This window comes from Amblyomma americanum, chromosome 6, assembly GCF_052857255.1.
Source record: "Amblyomma americanum isolate KBUSLIRL-KWMA chromosome 6, ASM5285725v1, whole genome shotgun sequence".
Taxonomy (NCBI): domain Eukaryota; kingdom Metazoa; phylum Arthropoda; class Arachnida; order Ixodida; family Ixodidae; genus Amblyomma; species Amblyomma americanum.
In genome coordinates this window covers 42,032,205-42,058,530 of record NC_135502.1, presented here as the reverse complement: position 1 = coordinate 42,058,530, position 26,326 = coordinate 42,032,205, and the positions used below count along the sequence as shown (strand labels likewise).

The following is a 26,326-nucleotide window of genomic DNA, read 5'->3' as shown; positions in this document are numbered from 1 at the left end:
TCAGGTGAGCAGCCGGGCGCCGTAACCACTGAGCCACCGCAGCAGCTAGTTTGTGTGAACTAATATCGTCGCCAGACGTGCCGACGACCCAGCATAGCAAAACGATGAGCCAGGCAGGCTAAAAACATGCTTTCACACGTCTACTTGGTTTATCTACGTTAAAACCCTACAATTTTTTGCCTTTCGTAGCTCTGTTTACAGTCGAATTAGTCAACTTATTTTTTTTTCGTCAATGTGCGTTCAAAGCAGGGCGGCCATTGATGATTATTTGTCAGTAAGCGGAGAGACCTTCCTCATACGAGTCAAATGTATCGGTTGCTTTCCATCAATAGGTTAGTTTAAACTTATACAGTGTATAAATACATTTCTAGAAGGCAGTTCTTGGGTATAAATTGTGATCAACACGACTTTTACTACGCTTGTTCGCTGCAAAAAAAAAAAATCAAAAATTTAGTTTATCCAAAAACCTAACAATATCAAGAAAACAAACATTTTGTACTTTCTGTCTATTCCTCATAAGGCGAACACTGTCCGCTCGTGCGACTGGGCCGCCTACGAACTGCAAGCCAACAGCAGTGTGAGCTTACATTGGCACTCGTAGGTATGCACAACCGCTCCATGTCTGGAACCCCTTCCATCTCCCGCCTATTCTTTTTTTATTTGTGCGGCTGCTATCTGCATGCAAACATAGTTTGGATGAAGCCAAAGTATTGTCGACCTGGTTGAGTGCGCCGGCGCCTGTCGACGCTTCGGACCGATAAGCTGCAGCCTAGTTTTTCGGCCCCTCAGCCCGAACCTGATCAGAGTGACAAGGTCGTCTTATCGCTAGCCAATCGTCACAACGGTGGAGGCAGAAAACATTTATACTCAGTGAAGCAGGACAGAAACTAGTGGAAGACGAGAGTGCAGCCTTACCGTCCGAAATGTACTTTCCGAGCATATTGGCCTTCTTTCCCTGGCCGTTTATAATAATCACCATTGGATTTCTGCTCTACAGGTGAGTTGCTCCGAGATGTTTTGTTCTATAACTGAACTTCCAGAGGAGCGCGAAGCGCTAATTTACCTAAAACTGTTTTCGCATGGACGTATTTAGTTGTCAACTGCTTTGTGTAGCAAAGAAGTGATAAAGCAACACAGATACCATAAAAACGCGTTTCAATAAAAAGTGCCAATAAGTGGCATACCAGACATAAGGATGTCAGCTGGTGCTTTAAGCAATTTAGGAAGTGTTTCCCACAGTTAACGGTGTCCGAACCATGCTGTCATCAGAACGGAAAGCGCGAGACCAAGCAACGTGAAACACAACAGGGGTGAGGAAAATACACTTAGGGAGTTACTCGAGTTATCGGCCCTGGTCCGAAAGGTTCATGCGGAACTCGCGTTGGTGTCCATGCTGCACTTGGTCTCTCCTCAACTTTGAACGCCCCATTTGAAGAGCGTTTTAGCTTTGTACTTAAATAGAGGCCTTTAAAATAGCGCGTACCGCTACCGCTTACCGAGCAGCACCACTGCGCATGCGCAGATCACCCTGCGGGCACCACGTGCCGGCCAGCTGCGCACGCATGCTTGCCGCGTCGGGAGGGGCCAGTCAGCACGTGCGGACCGACGCCACGTGGCATGGGATAAGCGATGGTGGTGGTGGTACACCTCACGCTAAATGTCTCTGATCTTCTGACCGGCCGCTGTGGCTTAGTGGATATGTCGTTGAGCTGCGGATCATCCCAAGGTCGTGATGTTGAAAGCAGCCGTCGGCGACCGCATTTCGATGAGGGAGCGACATGCAAAAGCGCTGGCGTGCTGCGCGATGTGTATGTGCTGCTTTGAGACGTTACACTCCGCATATCGCGCCAATAACATCTCTTAATAGTTTTTAGTTTTCTATTGCGATAATCGTGTGCTGTCTAGGCCAGCCGCTTGCAACCTTAAAAAAGAACAGTATCACATAATGTGCCCACTGATGGCGGTTCTGGCCGGGCAGTTTAGCCCAGTCGATGCACGGCTAAACAATTCTTATTGGTTAGATATATGTATGAAGTTTTCCTGCTGTGCGTGAGTTTGTCTTCGGCAACATGAAAGCAACAAAATCACCCTGGTGTTGGCTTGTTACTTTTCTTCGTCATTCGCGATAACACACTACTACACATTTCTCAATTCTGCATATCCACGCACTTTATTGACACCTCGGATAGGGACTGGGTTAAAGATCTCAACGTCGATAGCAGGCAATGCCACCAGTATAATCTTGCTTTTAAAGAAGTTTCTGCGCGGTACTTTTCACATAAATGTATTAATCGTATATTCTTTCTCCTCTTGGTTGCTAATTGTACATGTAAGGAAGTTTCTGTGAACTGTGAACATTGCAAATGGAGCACCCCCACCCCCCTTCCTTTTATGCTTAGCGAGCCAGCGCAACGTTGGCGGTATTGCATAATTTCTACGACGTTTAACCTTCCGAGCTCTCTGCGAATCAAGGAAAATGAATGACGACCAAGCCACGTGACCTACTGACTGGCCTGCCCTTTGTTGCAATACTCCTTAACAGATGCCGGCTCTGAGCCGTTTTCTACCAAGCGGCAGATTTGCGGGTGGCTCTGGGAACGGACAGTTCTATTTGTGCAATTTCATTTCTAGGACTTCGTTGAAAAAAAAAAACAGATTTCTCATGGTGTTTCTATTTAAAATTTCAAGCGGAGGAGGAAAATGAGAGAGGGCGTACCTCCCTTGAATCCGCCAGTGTTTTCTGATCCTTACGCTGTGAAGCATTGAAGTCGTTTTTTTTTTAAGACATAGCGGCCCCAGTGACCGCCCGGAAAGAGCGATAATAAGATTTGTGCTTGGCTCGCGCTCACGAAGTTCTCGGGCTCGACCACTCTCCGCGGCGCCTCAGTAGTTGGGACGCTCGGCTCCTGAGCCGCAGTGCTCGGGTTAGACCCCGGGCGCGGCGGCCGCGTTTAGAAGTAGGTGAAACGCGAAAAGTGTCCGTGTGCTGTGCGATGTCAGGGCACTCTAAAGATGCCCAGCAGTGGTCGAAAATAATCCGGAGCCCTCCACTGCGGCATCACCTATTTATCTCTCCTTTCGCTCCGACCTTCCTCCCTTCACTGACGGCACAGTTGAGGTAGCGGCCCACCGAGAAGTGAGATGGTTACAGCGGCTTTCATTTCCTCAAGACCAATTAACTATCAACTAGGCTCGACCAAGGCTTCACGCATACAGACTGAGCGGCAGGTGAAGCGAGCGGCGCGTCGCACTCCCATATCTGGGCGGCCCCAGCGCTTAATAATAATAATAATTGGTTTTTGGTGGAAAGGAAATGGCGCAGTATCTGTCTCATATATCGTTGGACACCTGAACCGCGCCGTAAGGGAAGGGATAAAGTAGGTAGTGAAAGAAGAGAGGAACAATAGGTCCGTAGTGGAGGGCTCCGGAATAATTTCGACCACCTGGGGATCTTTAACGTGCACTGACATCGCACAGCACCCAGCGCTTTCCTCGAACTGAAATTGCGTTGCGCGTGAAAGACGTGGGCCAATCGCGATCGGCGAAGAATTTATTTGATGAGGCCCGGATTTCAGAATTGCCGAAAGGTGATTTTGTGTGATTTTTGTTTTTGTGTGATTTTATCACGTACTGAAGCGCTCTTGTCGGTAAAGATGATAATTTGCAGTCCCGGGCCACACTGACCGCTCAATCGAGGTGGATTACCAATTCGGCCATGCAATGTTTCCTAAGCCCTGCAAGGGCCTCACGAAGGCGGAGAAACGCTTACTCCTTCGCCTTTATACTAAAACACTGCTGTGCCCGGCAGTCATCAAGCGTTTCGACCCTGCGTGCACAGGGGAGTGCCCGCACTGTAGGGAAAAGTCCTCGGACATTTACCACACGGTGTGGGCATGCCAATCAACCGCGCATCTTCCCCCTATCCCCAACCCTGCCCGGGAGTACTGGGAGGCGGCCCTGCTCGGCTGCTCTGACCTGGCGAGCCAAAAGGCCATGCTCGGGCGCGCGCCCGAGCAGCAGCTGCCGCCAATGGGCTCCTGTAATGAGCAGCCCACCTAGCGTTTGCAAGGAACGGCCAATTAAGGACCGCTCCACTCGCTTCCAGTATGTATTTTGAAAATAAAGTTTTTCAGCCAGTCAGTGGAAATGACTCATGGGAACCTCAACCAACACTTTCCCTAACCTGTTCATCCTACACGAGATTAGCCCCACTCAATATCAGAATACATGCCCTTGGTCTGGAGATTGCCCTACGCTCTACCACATATCGTGGGAATGCACAGCGAAACCAAGACACTTAACCGTGTCCAACCCGACATATGAGCAATGGGAGGTGGCCCTCACCAGAGAGGCCCTGTATCAGCAACTAAAGTTGGTTCAGCAAGTCTGTAGGTCAGCGAAAGCCAGTGGCGCCTTGGACTAGGGGTGCCACCCAAGCTGCTCGAGCAACCTTCCCGAATCGCAATAAAAGTTTTATCTCTCTCTCAAGCTGCAATGCGACGGATGTATAAATAGCTTGACGCCGTGCGAATGGACTATGGTTTTTTTTTTTACCGACACAGGCGTTTCAGATGCGTGGTGCGTTATCGCTCCTCTCAAAGCTAAAGCGAGGAACATTTGACAATGTAAATCATCACCTTATTTTAGATAACCTAGCGGCCACTAGATGCGGCAGAAGAATCTACGATAACATTAGAGGTTTCCTCCAGAACAGAATCCCCCACTTTTTTCAATATCGCCATGGGTCATTCGCCCCTCTTGTTACCCGGGAATCCGACAGGCACTTTGTGCGGACGATATCACTATCAGGGCCACAGACGGCTCGGATGGAGAGATTGTAGACGCACTGCAATAAGCTGCAGACAATGTAGACGCACTGCAATAAGCTACAGACAATGCGTAGAACTATGCCCGAGCTGGAGGCCTATCATGCGCCGTCCAAAAATCTGAATCGCTTATCCTGAAAAAGTGCACGAGGAGGACATACCCTATAAACTGATATAGAGGTCAGTATCGAGGGAGAACCCGTTAACGAGGTAAACAGGCCAGGGTTAATCACACTCCAGTGTAGGCGAACGTGAGAGTCACATACACCATTGTGCTTTTGAAACGACAGACAAACCAAATAATTCCCATGAAAAGATGATCAACTAACCGCCGCTATGGTCTTAAAGGAATGGATCTCTACTGAAACGTTCCATATGAGTCTGAAATGGGATTGTATAGAATTATGGGAATATGGAGTCCATATGATATGGAGGACTATTTGGACATCCATACGTTCTCTGTAAGGTGTCCATAAACTTCCCATAAAATTCCCATTGAGTTTCCATAGCATGTGCATGACGTCATACGGGGTCCGTAATATTGCATAACGCCTCCCATAACGTCCATACCGTCTTTACACACTCCATACAGACTGCATATGATTCATATGGAAATATATGGAATTATTAGACTCGCCTTATGGAAGCTTTCAGTAGGGATATATATGTCCTTCATATTATCCACGCCTTATAACCAGCCGTCTCATTATCAGTTTGAATCGGCTGGCATCAAGGTATTTAAATCCTATTTTCTTTCCAAGAATTCTTGTTTTCGCCTCCGGACAAACGTCAACGTAGCCAAGAAGAGCCACGGAATGAATGTTTACTCATTATTAATTGAATTATTAATTGATTTGGAATGTTTTTTTTCTCCTTCTTCTTGACCGTTTCCTAGCATTACTTGCGTCGCACTTTGCGCTTTTTTTGCGCTTTTTTGTGCTTGCATTTTGTTACTTTTGCTCGGAAATAATTACTGACATGTTTTATATTTCATGCTGTTCTTTTACCTTGCACTGTTTGCCTTGTGACCCATTCCTTTATGAGCCTGTAAAGGCTCGCAGTATAAATAATAAATAAATAAATAACGATAGCTGCATGGAGTTGTCCTCAGTCTCTCTCTAATTCTCAAGCAACGCGCCTTGCACTCACAGAAATTAAACTATTTCGACAATCTCTAGTTGCAGACAGGTATGGCGGCGAGTGTGGATTAACCTTCAGCCCATATAACATACACTGTTTATTCATTCATTGCCCTAGTTGAACTGTGATTGATCAATCTGCCTGTCGACAGCTTTATAGTTTTGGTAGAACTGAACCTTAAACTCCCTTTCTTTTTCTGCTTTGCCTGCAAGCTATACAGGAGCACCAAGTTGGGTCTATTGTTATCCAGACTTTCGCGGCGTCTTTTGTTTGTCGTTTACAGCAACTGTGAGTATCTGATCGAGCACAGGTCTCGCCAAAAGGTTTATGTATCAATATTTCAATAATCCTTGCCTCTTTTAAAACATAAATGGGGTATACCGTTTCGGAAAAGTTCGGTGAAATGAAGGGCTCCTTCGAAGAAACTGAGTAACTTACTAATTTGCAGAGATCCAGCAAAATACCGAACGACTCGTAGGGCTATGTGTCCCGTTGGTTCCCTTTCGTGTAGTTTCGCCACGAGTTCGTTTTAATGAAGGCCATTTTGTGTTCGTGTTTCGTCCACAGCCGAGCCGCCCGGTACCGCAATTACTGGAAAGACCAGGGCGTTCCACACGAGAAGTTCTCCCTGCTTTTCGGTGCACAGATGAAACACCTTTTCACGGTGAGAGAAGTTTTCTCCTTTTACGCCAGAAAAACTCCGCCTGACGATCACCTCGTCTCCCCTGCAGCCGTTGCACCTTGCAGATGAAGAGCTTTACAAGAAGCACGGCCGCCTGTTTGGGTAAAAAAGTGCTGCTCCTGCTTTTAGGCGAGATAAGTCGGAGGCGCTCGTTCGAGTTGTAAGCTTGTGCTTATTCAACACTTTGCTTTGACAAACAGGTCCTTCGAAGATGGGAAGCCAGTGCTTTTCGTCGGCGACCCGGACCTCATCAAGGTCGCTCTGGTTAAAGACGGCGCTAAGAACCAAAGAAGGGTGAGCGTGCCCTATGGAGAACCTACGGTACACTCAGTAGAGCGCATCGTTTTAGTTACCAGTACAAACTCTGTACAGTTATCGCTCACATTGCTCCCCTTCTTTTCCACTGCGTGCCGAATCAACTTCGGGCATTCAAGTTTGACAGAGAGTTCAGCTACGTGCAGACATGCTGTCGCTCAAAACCTAGTATAACACTGTAGGTTATTTCAACACTAGACAGTTTTAGCTGTGCGTACGCAAGTGCTTGCGTACGCAAAGAGCTACGGCGCTGCGTGCGTTACGCTGTCCGCTCCGAAGTATAGTTTTAGCTGACCGTGCCGTAGCGTCCCTCAGGCTCACGTGGCGCCATCTAGTGACAAGAAGTCAAACCACATCAACGCTCGGTTGAAGAAAATTTCATCCGTGATTACTGATAACTACTGTGAGTGCATTGGGAGCCTTTTTTGTTCCAAGAAGAAAAACTATGCAAACCGAAGAAAATGCAAGATCTGGCTAAAAGTCTGTCTAATGTGCCTCACCGCAACGCACCTTCATTTGAACACCCCTGAAACCTGCGTGTAACGATAGACAGTTTTAGCTGTGCGTACGCAAAGAGTTAGCGTACGCGAGGAGTTTGCGGGGACGGTAGTGCGCATGCGCAGAACGCAAGCGCAGGCCTTGCGTCTTGCGTACGGTAGCCTTGCGTACGCTAGCCAGCGGAGTTTGCGTTGCGGCGCTTGCGTGGCTTGCGTACGCTAACTTTGACAAGATGGCGGCGCCCTGCTCGCCCGCTTCGGAATAAATACATGTCGCCGCTGGATTCTCCGACGTAATAGCTCGCTGAAATGGTAGCGGTTCGCTTTTATTTCGCCTAATCTTGCCCACACGTAGCGGTATAAGCGATAACTAGCCCCTGTTTTTCAGATAATTTGGCGATCTTCAAGCTCCTAGGCCTAACTATATTCAGTGTGTTTTCCTCGTAGCAACGACACCTGGCGAAGCAGTTTTCTAACTTTTAGCCAGATCTTGCATTTTCTTCGGTTTGCATAGTTTTTCTTCTTGGAACAAAAAAGGCTCCCAATGCACTCACAGTAGTTATCAGCAATCACGAATGAAATTTTCTTCAACCGAGCGTTGATGTGGTTTGACTTCTTGTCACTAGATGGCGCCACGTGCGCCTGAGGGACGCTACGGCACGGTCAGCTAAAACTATACTTCGGAGCGGACAGCGTAACGCACGCAGCGCCGTAGCTCTTTGCGTACGCAAGCACTTGCGTACGCACAGCTAAAACTGTCTAATGAGGGTTTTTGATGTGCTTAACAGAGGAACTTCAGAATACGGACGTAAATTATCTACAAGGTAATTGCTCAGGGACTTGCGGCGACCGGTACAAAGGCATGTTGTGTGCAGTGGCTTAGAAGGGCTTGTTATGGCTGTACGCTTGACTGCTAGCAACCACCGCTGCAACAGATTTCCCTGAGCGGGCGAACCTTTCGCTGCAAAGCATATGAGCGCTGCAGGAAGAGAATAAAGCAAGCCTGTAATAAATTGCACAGAAATGTTGATAAATAAAGGGTGCGCCAGCTGGTGTGTGTCTCTAACAACGCAATCGAGCTGAGCTTTGTGACAAATATTCGGTTTTGTACCGCTCTTCTTTTCCGCATGGCGTAGTGGCCTTACTGCTGAGGAATTTCCGAAGCTCTCACCCTTTCAAGAAGGGAAAAAGTGACAGCGATGGCTGAATGCTTTCTTTTCACGACCATTATAGCCATTAACCCAGTTATTGCCGAGAGCTAGTATCATATTACTGGGTTTTATACTAACGACCCTTACAAAAATTTATTTAGACAGTCTATAGACTGTCCATAAACTTCTGTCGATAAAGTCTATAGACTCTCTATAGACAAACCCTAAAGAGCAGTCTATAGGCAATACAAATCCTATAGACAGTCTATAGACAATCTATAGATTTATGGTCATAAACATTTAGTACATGTGTCAATAGAAAGTCTATAGGCTATGAATAGACAAAAAGATATATCTATAGGAAGGCAATAGAGTCAATCAGAAGTCTATAGACTGTCTATAGACCATTTTTATACGGGGAACTCGCAATCGGTGGTGATCTGGACCTTTTACGAATGCCGAGCATTTGCCGTCACGACCGTTCATGTCTGTGTCTTTTAGTCAGCCTTATGCGTACATAACATACAGCTCCTGAAAACTATCTAAACAACCGGTCAGAGCTTGTGCACAAATTCTACTTTCAACGCGTGGACTGAAGTATTTATAGGGACAGGAATTTTCTTGCAGATTTTTAAGTACGACGACCCAATCTTGGCCAACCTGATGCTTAACGTTGAACCAGAACAGTGGCGGAGGATTCGGTCTGCCACATCGGCAGCCTTTACATCAGGAAAATTGCGAAAGGTAAGCCGCAGTTCTCGGGCGTAATACGCAAAAAAGAACGTGTAATAGCATCTTGTGAAGTTATCCTTTGTACTATACAGTCTCTCACAATGTACTGACATTAAACATGAAGTTACAACTAGCTCCAGGAAAGCAGGTGCATATTCAAAAAATGTTCACGCGAAAAAAAAAAATGGTGCGCTACTGGTTTCCCCCACCGACTTCGGCGGTCATGAAATTCCATGCAGCATACGGTGGCTATGGAGGCCTTGGCCAGTCACGCATAGTTCCATTGTGGAAACGATTCGAAAAGACTGGTAATAGCACTGTAATTTATTCCATGGCCGGAAAATGGCTAGGCAGTGCATTAGAACTGTGCAGTATGCAAGTTGTTATAGCATCATAAGCAACCAATGTATCTTGCTGGGCTTGTTGGTGACTGAACATTCTGCACAAAAAAGCAGCGAATCCAATCAGTGCTCGCAGGTGTTTTTTCTCTCTTTCGTCCCATCCTTTGGGCTATTTTTTCGTTCAAAATGATCAGCAATGCTTCGGAAGCGTTACCGGGGTGTTTGAATACCTTCTTACTGGCTGCGGAGCTTCTCTGGAAATTCGATATAGCGACAAAAGCAGTCGCTGGGGGCGCCACCGTGGATAAAGCGGCAACGAATAGGAACCGGCCGTTGCGGCTCAGAGGCTTTGGCTTTTGGCTGCTGATCGCAAGGTCGCGTGTTCGGTCCCGGCCACGGCGGCTGCGTTTGGATGAAGGCGGCTCGCAAAAAATGCCCGTGTGCTGTGCGATATCAGCACACGCTAAAGGACCCCTCGAGGTCTAGATTAGTCCGGAGTTCGCCTCTACGGCGTCCCTCATAACTCATGGCTCGCTTCGGGGCGTTGAACGCAACAGTTTACCATTTCCTTACAAGTTATGGAGCACGTTACCATTATAAACAGGTTTGTTTGTACATGTGACCGTTTCTGAGGCTTTGTTGATGCCCACAAAGATAATAGCGTATTTAAAGGCATAGAATAAATTTATGGTTTTATAGTAGTTTAACGTCCCAAAGCAACTCGGGCTATGAGGGACACCGTAGTGAAGGCCTCCGGAAATTTCGGCCACCTGGGGTTCTTTAACGTGCACTGATATCGTACAGTACACAGACCTCTAGAATTTCCCCTCCATCGAAATTCGGCTGCCGCGGCCGGGATCGAACCCGCGTCTCTCGGGCCAGCACCCGAGCGCCATAACCACTGAGCCACCGCGGCGGCGCCATAGAATAAGTTTCAGCCCACGATAAGCAACATAGCTGGCAGGTATTACCAAGGTCTACATCTAAGCCACCCCGTGAGGTTATTGTCAGGTATGCACATTTAGTGTTTAGCTGTCTTACATGAGTACGAGAAATACAAGACATGTGAGGGGGCAAGAAAAAAACGTGAAAGGCCAGTCGGTTTTAGAAAGACGCTTCCTGACTCATCAGAGAAAATATCGAGGAGTGTGCTGGCGACCACGTCGACAAAGAAGCCCTCTAAAATTCGTTTGCCCGAATTGAACACATTAAAAGCGCACGGCCTGCAGACATGCTTCGTTCTTGCTTAGTGGCATCTTGTTGAGAACAAGTCAGCATTCGCCTAGGCAGCCACTGCAACGGTGGGGCTATACGCCCGAACTGATGTCGCGGGCAAAATGTGCTTGAAAGGCATAAAATAAAGCACGTTTTACGCGAAAGCATTAAGCTCCCGCTGAGCGGAAAAACCACCGTAGTTGTTAACGTTGGCGTGTCGAGAAAGACCCGATTGTGTCTTTCGGGTTCGTGACGTCACACGTCATGGTATGGGAGGTTCGTGACGTCCCACGTTGAGCTCCTCGATGACGATGATTAAAACTGCAGTTAAACTGTGGTTATTCCACACCAGCTGCAGGGGTTGATGTTCGCCCCCTGCTGTGGACTTGTGCAAGGACAAGGGCTTCAAGGACACGAATTTTACAGGAAGTGTGACTAACGGCGACCAGGGAGGAGAATTTCTCCAAGTGACTGAGAGACACCAATAAGAGCAGGAGCCTTATCCGATTCTCTCACGAGAATACCTCACATGATTTCCTTTATTATACAGAAAACCCAAATTATGCCTTTATGGCGAGTGTGCGAAAATAAAAGTGATCATGAGGTCGTGGCGCGACTCAAATGTCATTACGACATGTAAGAATCTCAAGTATTTTTAATTGCGCTCAAACGAAAATTGCAGCAATCAGTTGGGAATCGAACATCCTTCAAACTTGGGTTGCGAATCAAACGCGCTACCCCCACGCCATTGAGGCATTACTGCTCGACTTATTTAACGGGAGACCTTGTGTGTCTTATGGTGTATCACGTGGTCTAGTACACCTACTGATGTATGCTAACGAGTCTGTGTAATTAGAATAAAGTACTCAATAATCAAGAAAGTAAAAAATATACATTAACGCTGTCGCGTCATTCTCTTCACGCGGACTTTAAGAGTCCCCGTAATATTATTTAGTCCCCAAATCAGAATGTTCAAAGCCGCCGCGGTGGCTCTGCGGTTACGGTGCTCGGCTGTTGACCCGAAACGCGCGGTTCGATCCCGGGCACTACGGTCGTCTTTCGATGGAAGCGAAATGCTAGAGGCCCGTGTGCTGTGCAATGTCAGTGCACGTTGAAGAACGCCAGGTGGTGAAAATTTTCCGGAGCCCTTCACTATACCGTGCATAACAGCCTGAGTCGCTTTGGGACGTTGAACCCCATGAAGCAAGCCAAATCGCAGAGTTTACCTGTCTTTCGTCTGGAAGAACATACCAAAGTGAAGACAGATAATATTTTGGATTGCATTTCAGATCGCCTGTAATCTTGCTTCCTAATCTGAGCTGATGAAGGTTCGTGACGGAGCTTCACGAATGCTCGATGGCGTTATTCGCTTTCTGAGCGGACAGCTTTGCTCCCAGTAAACCCTGTATGCACGGTTCCTCCTATTCACAGATGCAAGATACCATCGACAAGTGCGCCCTGCACATGGCAGAGCGCTTGAAAGAAGTTGCCAAGCGATCAGAAGATGTCAACACTAAAGGGTAAAAATGAGTACTTTTATTTCAGATTTGCGCCTGTAATTATTTAATTTCATGAAATTAATTTCTCTCAGCTACAGACTTGATATAGATTAATATCCCAAACAGTAGGCTCGTGATGTAATTGACGAACCTTAGGCCTCCCCAAAACGCTAAGGTAATCTGTTAAGCAGTTGTTGTAGGGCGCTGGACGGACGCGAGACGCGAAATTCCATTCTCATAAATTCGCCCCACTTAGTGCTGTAATTTCGGTCACTGCGAAAATCTATATGAGCAGTGTCCTTCACTATGCAATCTCTTCTTCGTGGGGAGGGGCGAAGGGGGACGGGGGCAGAATTGAATTAAAGCGTTAGCTTCTGGCGCTGTCAGCCTTGTAAAGCGTACGTGCTGGCAATTTCGGTATTCTTAGCACTTTTATTTGTATGGTTCGATTTAGAGAAGAGCAGAAGCGTTTTCTTTTTAACGGGAATAAAGAATCAGACTTTGTTCCCGTAGCCAGACTTTACTCGACTGGCGCATACACGAAACAAGTTACTTGTTTTTAAGCCTTGAAGCGGTGCACGTTATTCCTGGTCATCGGAAAAGATAATCGGGCGTGATAGCTGGGATATGTGGTCAATGGAATAACCTTCCTGCAGAAACTAAGTAGTGTAGCCAATCCTGTGCGTTTTCCTTAGAAATCAACGGAGATAACTTATGAGTAATTACTCCCTTATTACCAGCATGTGTTAGATATTCACATGATATAACACATTTACCAACAAATAAAATACACTGCGGGCGTTTCAAGGCACAATGCCAGGATGCACCAGTGCTGTCTTTAAGGATGTCTGATATTGTTTCTTTATAATGCTAAAAAAGGAGATACCGCACTCAATACCTGGAAAGTCAATGTGTAGCGAAGTGGTAAAAAGACGCGCATATCGTGCTGTTTGCTGGAAATGTTCCAACCTTCCCACACTGATATTTTCTTGTCTTCGAAGCTACTATGGATATTTCGCCTTTGAGGCAGTCTCAAGGTGCTCCTTCGGGGCCAGGTTTTCACCAAAGTCTGATGAAGAAAGGGCCTTTGTCCGAAGCGCAAGACACGCCTTCTTTACGCCTGTAACGGCTTGGATTGTGCTCACAGGTCAGAAGGATTTCCCTTTTGTTGTCGTGGGTAACTCGGAGACCTGCTCATTTGAGAGTGGCAGTGAGGGAAGGAGGCCGCGAGAGATGCGGAGCGGAGGGGGACCTGGCGGGCAAACGACTTTTTATGAATGTTAGACTGCTATATTCCGCCCATATCGCCTTTTTCTTTTTTTACAGCTACTTAGTATTCCGCCATGTCGTTGCATTTTATAATTGATAACAAAGAAAAAAAAAGGTTGTGCCTTGAGCTCAGTTTCATAGTGCTAGTATCACGGCACTTATTTTGCTTAGTTGGCTGCATGCATTGTGGGCTGGGACTGAAAAAAAGTTCTGTTCTAGATATCGCACTTTATTTCGAACATACTCTAATACATTCATAGTACATGTGATGCGCAGTTCTTACTAGACATATTAGCAGGTTTCATGAATCTTTCCGGTCTCATACAACTGTCATACAACTGGTTATAAGAATCAAAAATAAAAAAGTGCAAACAAAAACGTTCATTGCAATACACAAGGCCAACCTAGCTTTTCAAAAGCGCTTTAACTCCTAAGACTTCCGATTGTAGCTGAGCACTAAGTGCCATTTGATTCGTCTGTCCATTCGCATTGTCGGTGATTAATTGAATCCCTTGTGTCCTCAACATGATTGTGTGCGCAAATTCCTTTAATTTTGCTTCTTATTCAGATGCAAAATTGCTTATTGGTTACTGCTTTACTGATTCTGGGCATGCGCCACTTTTTGTTTTCAGCATTCTTCCAGAGGCTAGGCGAAAGTTTCCACAAAGCCCGCTTCAACAAATATTCTTTTTCATTCTACAGAGATGCAACAACGGAAATGATAAAACAACGCGCAGAAAGCAACACTGTAAGCGTTATGTTGCCCTTGCCCACTTTTTCTTGAAAATATGGTCGTTTCAGTAGCGAGATCCTCGCGACATGAAAGTCATGTTAATGTGATTCCTGTGTGGCTTTTAGCAGGAAGTTGTTGCTAGTATTCATATTCAGCCCCCGTGGTTCAACAGCAGCCTGGTGAATATGATGTCATGGCAATTTTCATTTCATTAAGACGCCGACTCGAAAGCCTTCTCGGGGCTCTTCGTCCAGTGTTCACTGAAACTCTAATTTGGCAGCTGATGCAAATGACATCGTCAGTGACTACCTCAGAACCTGTTGTAAACTGTTCTAGACTTCTAAAGTGGCTACTTCCAGAACAAGAAATACCGAAATCAAGTTCAGTATTAAAGGGTAAATAAAAGTCTTCATAATTCATTCCACTGACAAATGAAGGCTGCCCTTTCTTATCATATTTTGCGATAGAGAACCTAAACGAACTTTAAACGAAAAATTTAGAGTTTTGTTTGATGCGGTACTTTTGGATACTAGAATTTTTCAGGAATTAAAGCTGCTTGGAAGGGACGAATAAGGCTGTTTACGAATGTGTGCAAGGGTTAAGGCAAGAAACAGGACGTCACCGGAAGTTCGAAACGAAAAACATGTTTTGCGAAGTTTGAACTTTGCACACTTATAAAAAATAAGGAATTAGAAATGATATAATTGCTGTTCTCGGCACGAAGCAGTAGGGATGGGAGTTTGAGGACCGATTCCGTAGAGATAGAAGGTGAAGACGCGAGCATTGCTTGTTCTTGCTACAATCAAGAGAGGAATACTGCAGCTTAACCTGCTTTTCCTCCCGACCGAGGAAGAATGTACTGGTATCCGGAAAATTTGGGTTTAACAGAAATTAAGCTTAACTTATTTGGCGAAAGTGCAGGTTTTCTGTAAGTCGCTTATCCTCTGGATCACCTAGAGGATAAAGGGATCAGAGAAATAGGGCAACAAGACAAAATACTACCGCCAAGGTTATGTGCGAAGGTTGACAAAAACAACTAAATCCAGTTTCTGCTCTCAGTTTACTTCGACAACTGCGTTTTTCGTGACTGTGGTGGCGTTTCTTTGGCGGCAATTAGACTTTTTAAGGAGGTACAGAGACCTCCGAGGAGAGAGCGCGCGAAAACTGGTTGAAAACAAACTCACATGGGTGACGAAGGCGCCGTCTGGTTTACGAGGTGTCAACTACGCCTGCAAAATGGCTAGTGTTCGCTTAACGGCTGCTGTTGTCACCTTTCGTTTGCTCCTGTCGTTATCATGAACTGCGCATGCCGCAGCAGAAGCGGACGGTTTGTTTTCAACCAGTTGAGCTCCAGGAAAATAGGCGTGTAAGAAAGGCGGATTAGAGACGATTTAATTGGTGAGAAGCTTCGAAATAAAGTTTAAATATATATTTCTGCACTCTCATCCAAACTCGGTATGGAGATGCAGGTGATTCTTCGAGGGTCATCGGTTTGCATTGCTTCTTTTAAAAGTTTACCTTTTCTTATAGACTTGAAGCACTATATACTGGCGCTTTAATTTGTGTCTCTTCTGTGTCTCCATTAAAATAAAAGCGGCACGAGGACTTTTTGCAAATGATGCTGAATGCCCAAGAAGTCTCAAAAGAAGACGTCACCAAAGCAGACCAGGAAAACTCGAGCCCCGACTTTGAAAGTTCTCCGCTGAAGCCGAAAGATGTGAAGAGTGAGTTTATTACGTTTTACGCATTTCGAATGTCTAGCGTGTGGTAAGAAGGAAGGAATGCGACTACAAACACTTTGGGGCAGCGATTCACAAAAACAATGAAGTTCAAAGATAATCTTCGTTTCTTTTCGCCTGCGAAGACTTGAGCGAAGAGGAGGCCCTGGCTCAATGCGTCCTGTTCTTCCTGGCGGGTCAGGACACGTCCTCCGCGACCTCTTCATTCGCCTCCTACTTCCTGGCCATCAACCCGGACATCCAGGATAAGCTGCGAGCCGAAGTAGACGAGTGCTTCCGCAAACACGTGAGCGGTACTTTTTTTTTTTTTGCAGGACTTTGGTCCGTGTTCTCTTGTATTATTATTATTTTTTTGTCTTGCTGCACCTGCTATGTCGGTTAGCTTCAGCCAAACGATAATAAGATAGTGGAAGTGAAATCACGCGTTTTTATTCTGCTGCTACTCTCTAGAGCAAGACTCATTATGGCGCAGCTTAAAACATCGGACGGGCATCACTGGTGAATTTTACATTTTACATGATAGGTCTGTTGCTGCAGTACTGTAATGTCCGTAAGCTTATCAAACTAGTTCCTTATCGACAGCATCCAATGCACATATCGATTTCCATGTACGCTTCATTTTGCACTATTTTTCAACGCACGAATTAGTCTGAACGCAGCACTGGTGTCTTTGTAAAACGCCAGCGAGATTTAGAACATGGCTGAGTCAGCTAGACTTTCCTGTTCTTTTTTTTTTCTTGCACTCTGAGGGTCAAGGGTGATTTTGTAACGGAGCGCGTATCTGCAGCAGCTACGTGGAATGCATCGGATAAAGATGCCGAAAAGTGAAAGCAGACAAAACGAATAATGCACAGCTGCCAACGGATGGTATACAAGATAATCAAAAGAAGCGTTATTTCAGATTATACCAGAACAACAAGAAAATATTATTAAGCAATGATGAAGTTACGCAGACTGTAAGAGAGATAATTACATAAGAAAACAATGCGTCAGAGAATAGCGCGTACGTTTACAATTAATTTGCTGATTAAAAGTGCACTGTTGTAGAAATCGGCTAGTGAGTTCCTTTCGAAAGAGTTGCGGCCTGTGCTCGAAGGAATGGGTTCGAGAAATTTGCTGCAAGGCTGAATTCTTTAAAAAGAATTAAATAGGTTTCAAAAGATATAAAATGAGAAGATTATGAGTAGCTCAGTGGGAAAAATGGAAGCGGCAGAAATACAGCTTAAAAAGGACAGACACACATAGTTCGCCAAAGCTTTCCCTTCAAAATACCAGGATGATATGCTGTTACTGAGCGAAAGCGGCAAATTATTAGGCATATGCCGCGGTGGTTATGTGGCTGTGAGGCTTGGCCATCAAGCTTAAAGTCTCGGACCCTATCTTGGCAAAAAAACGCAAGAAAGCCCATGTACTTAGATTTTAGGGGGCGAAACTTACACTAGGCGCATATAAAATTGAGCTTGAGGCGCGCAGAACATGTAGTCTTAGCTTTGTTTTCATTTTAAGATAGATTATGATATCTTCACTCTGCACTTTGTTCCTGCTTGTCACCACAGGGCAGCTCGCCGCCGTACGACGAAGTTCAGAAGCTACCTTACCTTGACTGCGTCGTGAACGAAACTCTCCGAATAATGCCAACAACAGTGAGGTAACACGCAAATGAAAGTTCGCATTTGTTGCACGAATTTGAAAAAAAAAACGATTTTTATGCCACATGTGCATTTTGCGCCGATTTTCACCATCAAGCTTGCACTCTTTCTGACAGACTAGAACGGACGCCTTTTGAGGACTACGTTCTCGGAGACACAGGGGTCAAAGTTCTCCGCGACTGCGCCATTATTGTGCCCGTAACGGCAATACACAACGACCCTGAATTCTTCCCGGACCCTGAGATTTTCAACCCCGACAGGTGAGTGTTATTGTCTAAAGTAGGCAAGAATACCCTATGGCTCAGCTTCCAAGTCTACGAGAATATTGATACAAGGAATAGATGATAATAGCAAACTCAGTCATTGCTGCGCACGAGATACAACACGTGAGGTGTGATTTTTTTTTTTTGCTTGAACTCACAGTTCGCCGTCCTTAATCATTGCGGCAGCATGGGTCACTGGCACTCAGAAGTAAAAGTCGCGAGAAGTTATATCACATTATCTACGAGATGAACAATTAAAACGCTCCACGATTGCAGTTAACAGCGAAGCAGTTAGAAGACACGGCCGCTAAAATTACCCTAACATACGTGGCTTCCCATTCCCATGCATTTTGAATTACCATCGATTTCTTTATAGCAGCAAATTAAAGTTCGAGAACACAGCTCAAGGGCGCTCTGGTAGAGGTAGTAGGAGAACGCGTATGAAGCTAGCGTAAAGATAATAGACATGATTTAGCGCTGTGTGAAAATCAGCCGTTGGGATACATCAGATGGCAGTTATAGTCTAGACTTAAGGAGACTGAAAGATGGATAATGTCAACGCATATCAGCCTGGAGGATTTCTCGGTTTCTCGGTTGTAAACATACTTTACATTCGTTGGTTGTCTTTCGTGTAGAAGGTGTCAATTGCGTTCCCCATCTAACTATATACGGTAACGAAAAGATTCTTCTTCTTGAAAAGCGTTTGAATAACATGACGAACGCTCCAGCTTCCTCAACATTGACCTAGCCCACAGATTACTCTGTTGAATTGTGCAGCAGGGTGAATCCGACACCCTTGAAAGTCTCAATCGCTGTAAGGTCAGCAGACGTCGGGAATTCACCTGTGCGGTACACTGAAGCTTAACGATTGCCTCACGTACGTTGGTATACGGCTCAACAGCGTACCCTGTTGGTCAGACACTTTTCATAAAGCATGTGTGCCAAGCGTTTCTAATGCTGCTTTACCAGCATGATGGAAATTATTTGAATACGGCTCGCCACTATCACACCAAATATTTTTTTTCCGGGTCTTGGACGAAAACTTCAGACCGCTATGGCATCAACACAAAAATGAACTGAAATTTCAGAAACTTTCCTACGCTAGAGTTCCTAACTGCAGACATTTCGATTTAGTTGTGCAAACAATCTCTGCTCCTCTGGGTAGGTGAGCATTTTATCAATTCCTTCGCTAAATCCGTGGGCAGAATTGAACAATTACGGTATTTCTTTACATTCATAATGTTGCAAGCCTGCATGTGACTAGTCTTCCACAAATCAATGTGCGTAAGCACAGCCATCTCTGTAGGATTTTCTCAATCAACACCAAAGATCTTTTGAAGAAAATTGTTTGTTTTAAGAATGTCAGACTACTATAAGTTATCTTGAAATTATCATTATATAGCTGTATGATCCCGTTAAATAAACAAAAATAAAATAAAAATCACGAGCATTGTGTTGCTCGTCTTACTGCGTTGATAGCAAGAGGCTTACGGCCTGCTTTTGTGTATTTGTTTTAGGTTCAACAAGGAAAATATAAACTCCATACGCCCGTACACTTTCCTGCCGTTCGGCGCCGGGCCCAGACATTGCATGGGGAAACGATTTGCTTTTCAGCTCGTGAAGACTTGCCTCCTCCACGCCGTTCACAGCGTGGAATTCGTTAAGTGCCCCAGAACAAAGGTGAGGAGGGTGAAACAGTACCCCACCATGGAGAGTCATCCACCATTGAAATGCACAGGAACGCTGGGAAGATTCGAGTTGGTATTTGGCTTGGCTATTGTTGGGCACAAAACATGGATTCAGCTTTAAAAATGCGACTCTTCTTCAAGTAAACCTCGAAAAAAGGCTGTGGAACTTTCCATATCAGCCTAACACCAAATCTTCATTGCGCTAAATTTATTAAAGAAGTGAAAAATGCTGTAATAAAATAATTCAGTCTGCGCATAGATGACAGAATCGCGGCGCACCTACTGACAGCGACCGATTCCGACGCAGAATCTACGTTCTCGGCCTTACAATAGACAATTGAGCCAGATACGAAACCTCATATCCCCGGCATTAATTCCTGCCGTGGATGCAATGCTCTATTAGAAACTCGCATAGACGGTGGCGCTACTTTTCCCTGTAGGTCATAGTGAGAAACTCTGTGGAACACTGCAAACACGGCTGCGTAGGCAGGAGGGAAGTTTATTCGTGCTATCCATGTGAGCTTGCAAAAATAAGAAGATGAATAAGGCGAATATGTTGTTGTTGTTGCCTGAAATACAATGGCACATACTCCCGGTGGGGGATTGGGCAGGGTTTGGTGCAGATCCAAACAGGAAAAACCTCATCCAGGTTTATCTTAAGCGGCTCATAAATATATAAGAATCTGAGAGATAAAGAAAATCACGCATTTTGAGAGATCGTGAGGAAATCAGAATGAAAATCGAGGGAACGAAGCGGTGTGGTTGAATAACTAAATTTTAAAGAATTAATCGGAAAGAACATAATTTTGAGAGGAAAGAAAATGCATCGAGAAGCTAACACAAAAGTCTCCCGGTTTCAATAATATACTTGTGAAGAAGCTGACACACCTGCCTAATAGCATGCCCTTTGAGGGTTGCACGGAAGGAGAGGAGGACCACAAGAGTAAACGGTAGCACTAATTGAGAGAGATGATTTTGCAAAAACTTAATTCTGTGCCGTGCAAACCGCCGGCAGGACAGGATGAAATGATCTATCGTTTCAACGTCGCCGCATGACGCACATAGATTCGACGGCGTGAACCCAGAACGGCATAAATATGGAATAAGGCGAGGAATCCTGCAGCGCAACAGCGTCATGGAAACCTCATATTGTCTTGATGCTCAAGAACGTATGTTCCATGGGAATTTTAAATGTTCGAAATCCGCTGTACCAAGGATGGGATCATGGCTCAGGTAATGGTGTATTTGGTAGCGTTCATAACGAGACGTCGTCAGCAGGGTGAGGTTCGGAACGACATGGGCAACAGGCCTATTGATGGCTGATTTCGCTAAGAAATCGGCCATCGAATTTGAAGTAAAGTCACAGTGCCCCGGGATCCACTGAAAACGCACCTCTTGGACACGACGTGGTACAAAGTACATTAGGGATCGGTACAAGAGACTAGTTGCCGAACTTTCTAGTGTTACCAAGACTGAGAGGCAAGTGAGCATGCTGGATGAGGCATGATCACTTGAGAAGTATTTCAGGGAACTTTTTGAGGGGCCAAACCAATTAAGAGAAATTCAGCAGCGAAAATTGGTGTATAATCAGGGACCCGGAGAGAATAACTCCAATCGAGTGTGTGGGAATAAACACCTACCGCCGCCTTTTCGCCTTGCTGAGAGGCATCTATGAAAATTGCAGCGTGGCTCGAATACTGGAACAGATATTCCTCCAGAAGACCGTTTAGCACATTGGCGGATAAGTGCTTTGCATACAGCGGCAGCGAATGGTCGAAGCAAACAGCTGGTTGTAGACGGCGACGAAGAACAAGATAATGATGTAAAATTATAGGGGATGATATAGGCTGCCACTGTGAATGATGGGTGGGCTGCCATTTTTCTTTCAGATTGCTTTTGAATTTTCCGCGTGTCCTAAAACATGCAACACAATTAAATCTATGGTTTTTCGTAGAGGCTCAATAGATACGTAAGCCCGAAGGCAACGATCTGTGTCATATGATGAAGTAGGATCTATATTATGTGTAGGCATTCGTTTGTGCTGTTTCTATGTATACCTGCTCTTCAGGTAGCAGGTGGGGAATGACAACGATGGTATCGAGAAAGACGACTCAACTACTTGGCATGTTTGCACCTGTTTCGCTTTGGAAGGAAACCAAAGTTCATTTTCGAAATCCCGCACGAAACCACGAGCGATGTCCAACTTATTTCTAATTTTACTTGATGCTCTTTGAATTGCTCTTTTTGAGCAAAGTGTACAGGAGCTACTTTACGTCACAGCAAATTTACCCGCTTTTAAATCTCGTTCTGCACCGACCACGCAGGTTCCTCTCGAGTATCTACCGGGGTTCGGTCTCCTTGTACCCAAGGAGCTCATCGTGGGCATCAGGGAGAGGAGTCGGCCAGTTGCTGATTGAACCCCACGAAATCAACCCAGCCGAGCTAAAGGGAACTCATTCACCCTAATCTATTTTTTCCTACTTGCTTTATTCTTATTATCCATTCATAAGTTCTGATGAAGTCGTTGAAAAATGGAAAGAAAAGAAAAACTTGGCAGCAGCCTCGCTGAGCCGCATGGCTCAAAAATGAAGCTGTTGAAAAATGAAAAAAAAAAGAAGTGTCAGTAGCTTCGCTAAGCCAATTGCTTCACTTCCGCTTGTGTTTTTTGTCTTTTTCGTGTGCTTGTGCGTTCAATCGAGTAGACACCTTCACGCCACATTGTCACAAACGTGATGCAGCACTGACGCTGATACCGGTACCTGCTTGTCATTATAAACGCAAAGACGTATTCAATGATGAGGTCTGCGTCTTTTTCTTGGGCTGGATTCTGTCTATTCATGAAATGGGGGCCTAGTTTTTGTACAGATAAGCAAACTTGGAAACACTTGCGGTTCAAAAGTTTGCCTACGAACAAACTGTAGCGGCCACTGTTGGACACCATACAGGTCGTCCAATGGAAACCTGCACGCTTTCCGTCTACCACAGCACTGACGTCACACGGGTGACAGGTTTTGTTTATAAATGTAAAGCAAGCAGGTACATCAATTTTTTAATGTAATGAAAGCGATATTGTGTTAGCAAAATAACAATTATAGAGCATGTCTGTCGCATTTTGTAGCATGAGGATTCACCAACAGAGCCGCTGAGCAGTGGCAAAACGCTCTTGAGGTTTCTAGAGGACACTGGCCATATGGGACTGTGGTATTGTTAAAAATTCGACTGGAGACCGCACCACTGGCAGTGACCACATGAGGCGGCGTCTTCAGGCAACTGGCCGCCGTTTGTTATCGGCTTGATAGCATATGGGACGGCTGACGCATGCACCGGTATAGACATAAAACAGGCGACCGGCTCGCTTCGGCTTAGCTACCAGCAGCAAGCAAGAGGGAGGGAATGCGCGACAGACATGTACCAGGAGCTGTTGACAGACTGAGTCACTGCGATAAGCTAGCACGTTTGCAACAGGTAGCGACGCCTTCATTCAATTAAAAAACTCCAACTTGAGAATCGCTAAGAGGCCACTGTAAGGCTAAACCCGCATGTACAGTCTCGGACAGAATAATAAGGAAAACGCTTCTGTGTTCTAGCCTTTCTGTCGCGTTGTCTAACGAAGATTAAAATGTTTTGATGCCTTTATGTGTGAGAGAAAAAGTAAATATTACTTTCATATTCATCAAAACATCCAATATATTTCGCTAGCTAACGCGTCAGAGGACCTGACCGTCGAATCGTGGTTGAAATTATTTTGCCTTTGACTGTGCTTACACATCGTCATCACCACCTAATCAACAAATTAAGAGAAATTATGACAAAAGTCAAGGCAAGGCGGTGTGATAACTCACATTGGGTGTGCACTTGAACTGCTAACAAAGAACCAATGTAACTCGCGTTTTTCGAGAGTTGGGTACCTTGAAGGGCTATGCGAAATCTCTCAAGAATGCAATAATAAAGATGAAATGTCACATTTATGAAAAATCTTGCATGCAATGGTTTATTTTATTTTTTAGCTCTAGATGGGCCCGTCGAATTTGAACACAACGTTTCCCTTCCAGCTTCGTAGTTGCAGTAACGTCATGGTGGGGTCGAAGATATTTTGCCCACCTAAGGCTTGGGTTGGCTTGGCTCTGCAGAGCTTTGGTTAATCTGATGCAGCGTATGCGGTGTTTGCCGAAACTGAAAAGAGGCCTGCGACGCAAGAAAGCTTTAATACGAGGTAGGATGGAGAAGTCGGCCGCAGCAACCTGCTTCCGGGTCGTTACTGCACACTAGGTGAAAGGGCAAAAGTGAATGGCAGTAATATGGGAAGCGTGAGGAGAGGAGGTGATAGCTACAAATACCATGAGCTGCGCACGTGATGTCGAAGAAAAATTAGACATGCACACACGCACCCGTCACCGAGTCTTCACTTGTGCGTTCCGCTGGTCCTCGAGAAATCTTTCGAAAGTTAGGGCACACAATTTTAGGAGCCTATAGTCTCGATAATATGTTTTACAAAGCCTCTGCCAACATGAACATCAATGGCTCTCTTCAGCTCTCTTGTAACAGAATTAGTCAGCGTGAAACATTATCTGTGCCATGCAGTTTGCCACATGGACAGTGCTTAACGCTACAGCAACGTTAGAAAGCATATTTAGTTTTATTGTCGGCTTAAAATGTTAGTTACCGTTCATTGCTGAAGAATAATTATTGATGTTTGTGTCTCAGGTGACAATATAGCACAAAAATGTTTTGCATAAAGCTTTGGTTGGCTCCCATAACACTAAAGATGTAGGTGTAAAACCACAAGAACGGAGCATCTTGGATTAAGCGGCCGCAGGACACAGTCACGACATTACCAAGTCCCGAGAACGTCATCACAATGTTCAAGCGTCTTCATCCCAATACGGACGTTCCGGCTACGTCCAGTGTGTACCACGTCTAAACATCATCATAACAGTGCCCGCAGTAGATACAAGTGCGGTTAATATATTACGGAGCACGCTTCCACGTTTGAACTTTCTTCACGCGTTCCGTAAAAAAAGGGGGGTTTCTTCGGTTTATACGGGTGTGTTCCAGCAAAATTTTTTACCACATATATAAAGTTCCCTATTTGAGCACTTGGAGCGAGCTGTAACATCATGTCGAGGATATGACGCATTGCCCATGCGGCACCGACTATGTCCTTGCAGCTTCTAACACACTATTTGGCACGAGAGTGATGATATCCAGAGCGCGGTCAAGAAGCACGTTAAGTGTGCTACCATCGCAAGGTATTTCATGGCTTTTAATACGGAATAGGCATGCACTGAGCTTCAAGCAACCGGGGGCGACAAGGATAGAAGTTTCAAGAATTTCATTAAGATATAGGGAGCGAGGTAGCCAGAATTGGGTGCTCGCTCTGGTCAGAAGCTGGCTCTCGTAAGATACACGAGCCCGTTAGGGTAATTATTTTTTTTTTAATTTTGCGAAATCGGATGTTCAGGAGTGTTCGAAAAGAGGGCTGCACTTTTTCAGCTAACTACGAGAAGAAATAAACGAGAAAAGGAGAATTCATTCATCCATTTAGTTTTTATAAGGATCGCGCATCGGCAAGGATGCTAAGGGCACAAACTGGTTGCTACGGGTCAGCTCTCTGCCGAGAGATGGCGGGAGGCATCCACGGGAAGGTAACGGGCGCCTGCCTCGAGGATGCCTCCGTGGCCTCGATCGCCTCGATGCGCATATGCGCATCGCATGCAGCATGTTCTCGAGCCGGTCCCATCCTGGTTAATATCACACAAATTCATTCATTTATTAAACATTTCTATTCCGAAAGCTAGACTGCGCCAAGTCTAACCGCTCGTCGCGTATGCCATGGCCCCTCCAGAGCCGGCGCTGCGCTTAGCAGGTGGTGTGACGTCAGCTCTCTCCGTTGCTATGACGACGTGTGGCGTCAGCTTGCTCCCCGCAACAGCTAGAAGCACAGTGCTCTAGAATATTCTAAAGCACTGTACTAGAAGGGAGCCGCTCGTCGCGTGTGCCTTGGCCCCCGAGCCGGCACCGCGCCTAACAGGTGGTCTCACCGTTGATATGACGACCTCCTCGCCTTACGCTCGCTCCGTGGCGGCTTCACTGGGATATATAGCGGTGCGCTACGCGTTGGTTGATCAGTCTCTCCATGGAAGTTACCGACGAAGAGTCTATATCTGGATCTAGTTGCTCTATTGCTTCGGAACAGTTAAATTCTAAGGCGAAAGGTAGGCAAGCTAGAAAGAATGAGAGAAAGAGGTTGCAACGTGCCCTGGAAACAGAGAAACAACGAGAAGAACAATTGCGAAAACGACGAGAAGCCGAAGCTGCTAAGCGAGCTTTCGCTATTCAACCAGGTTTAACCGAAGCTAAACCACAGCCATTTTTTTTTCTGTATAACGATCTACCATCGGTTAAAAGCAATTTTCTTTTTCTCCATGATTAGAAGGTGGTTTCGAGTCTTGAGGCCACAAAATGGTTGCCATCATTCAGTTCACGGCCGAGAGATGGCGGGAAGCTTCCACGGGAGGCTGCCCCGGGTACATCTAGGGTGCCTCGATCGCCTCGAAGAGCGCGCAGCTTGCACTGGAGCCGCTCCC

At 45.6% G+C, this 26,326-nt stretch overlaps 1 protein-coding gene across 1 annotated transcript; it reads left to right on the top strand.

The window, feature by feature from the left end:
* The first annotated feature begins 838 nt into the window (after positions 1-838).
* Positions 839-23,375, top strand: LOC144136689 (cytochrome P450 3A24-like). The gene is made up of 14 exons (XM_077669219.1): positions 839-997; positions 6,534-6,630; positions 6,698-6,750; positions 6,849-6,942; positions 9,239-9,355; positions 12,331-12,419; positions 13,400-13,545; positions 14,300-14,415; positions 15,995-16,124; positions 16,265-16,425; positions 17,696-17,787; positions 17,905-18,048; positions 19,569-19,731; positions 22,064-23,375. The coding sequence occupies exons 1-14, from the start codon at positions 924-926 to the stop codon at positions 22,154-22,156; spliced, it is 1,569 nt and encodes a 522-aa protein (XP_077525345.1). The 5' UTR covers positions 839-923; the 3' UTR covers positions 22,157-23,375.
* The last annotated feature ends 2,951 nt before the right edge of the window (positions 23,376-26,326 follow it).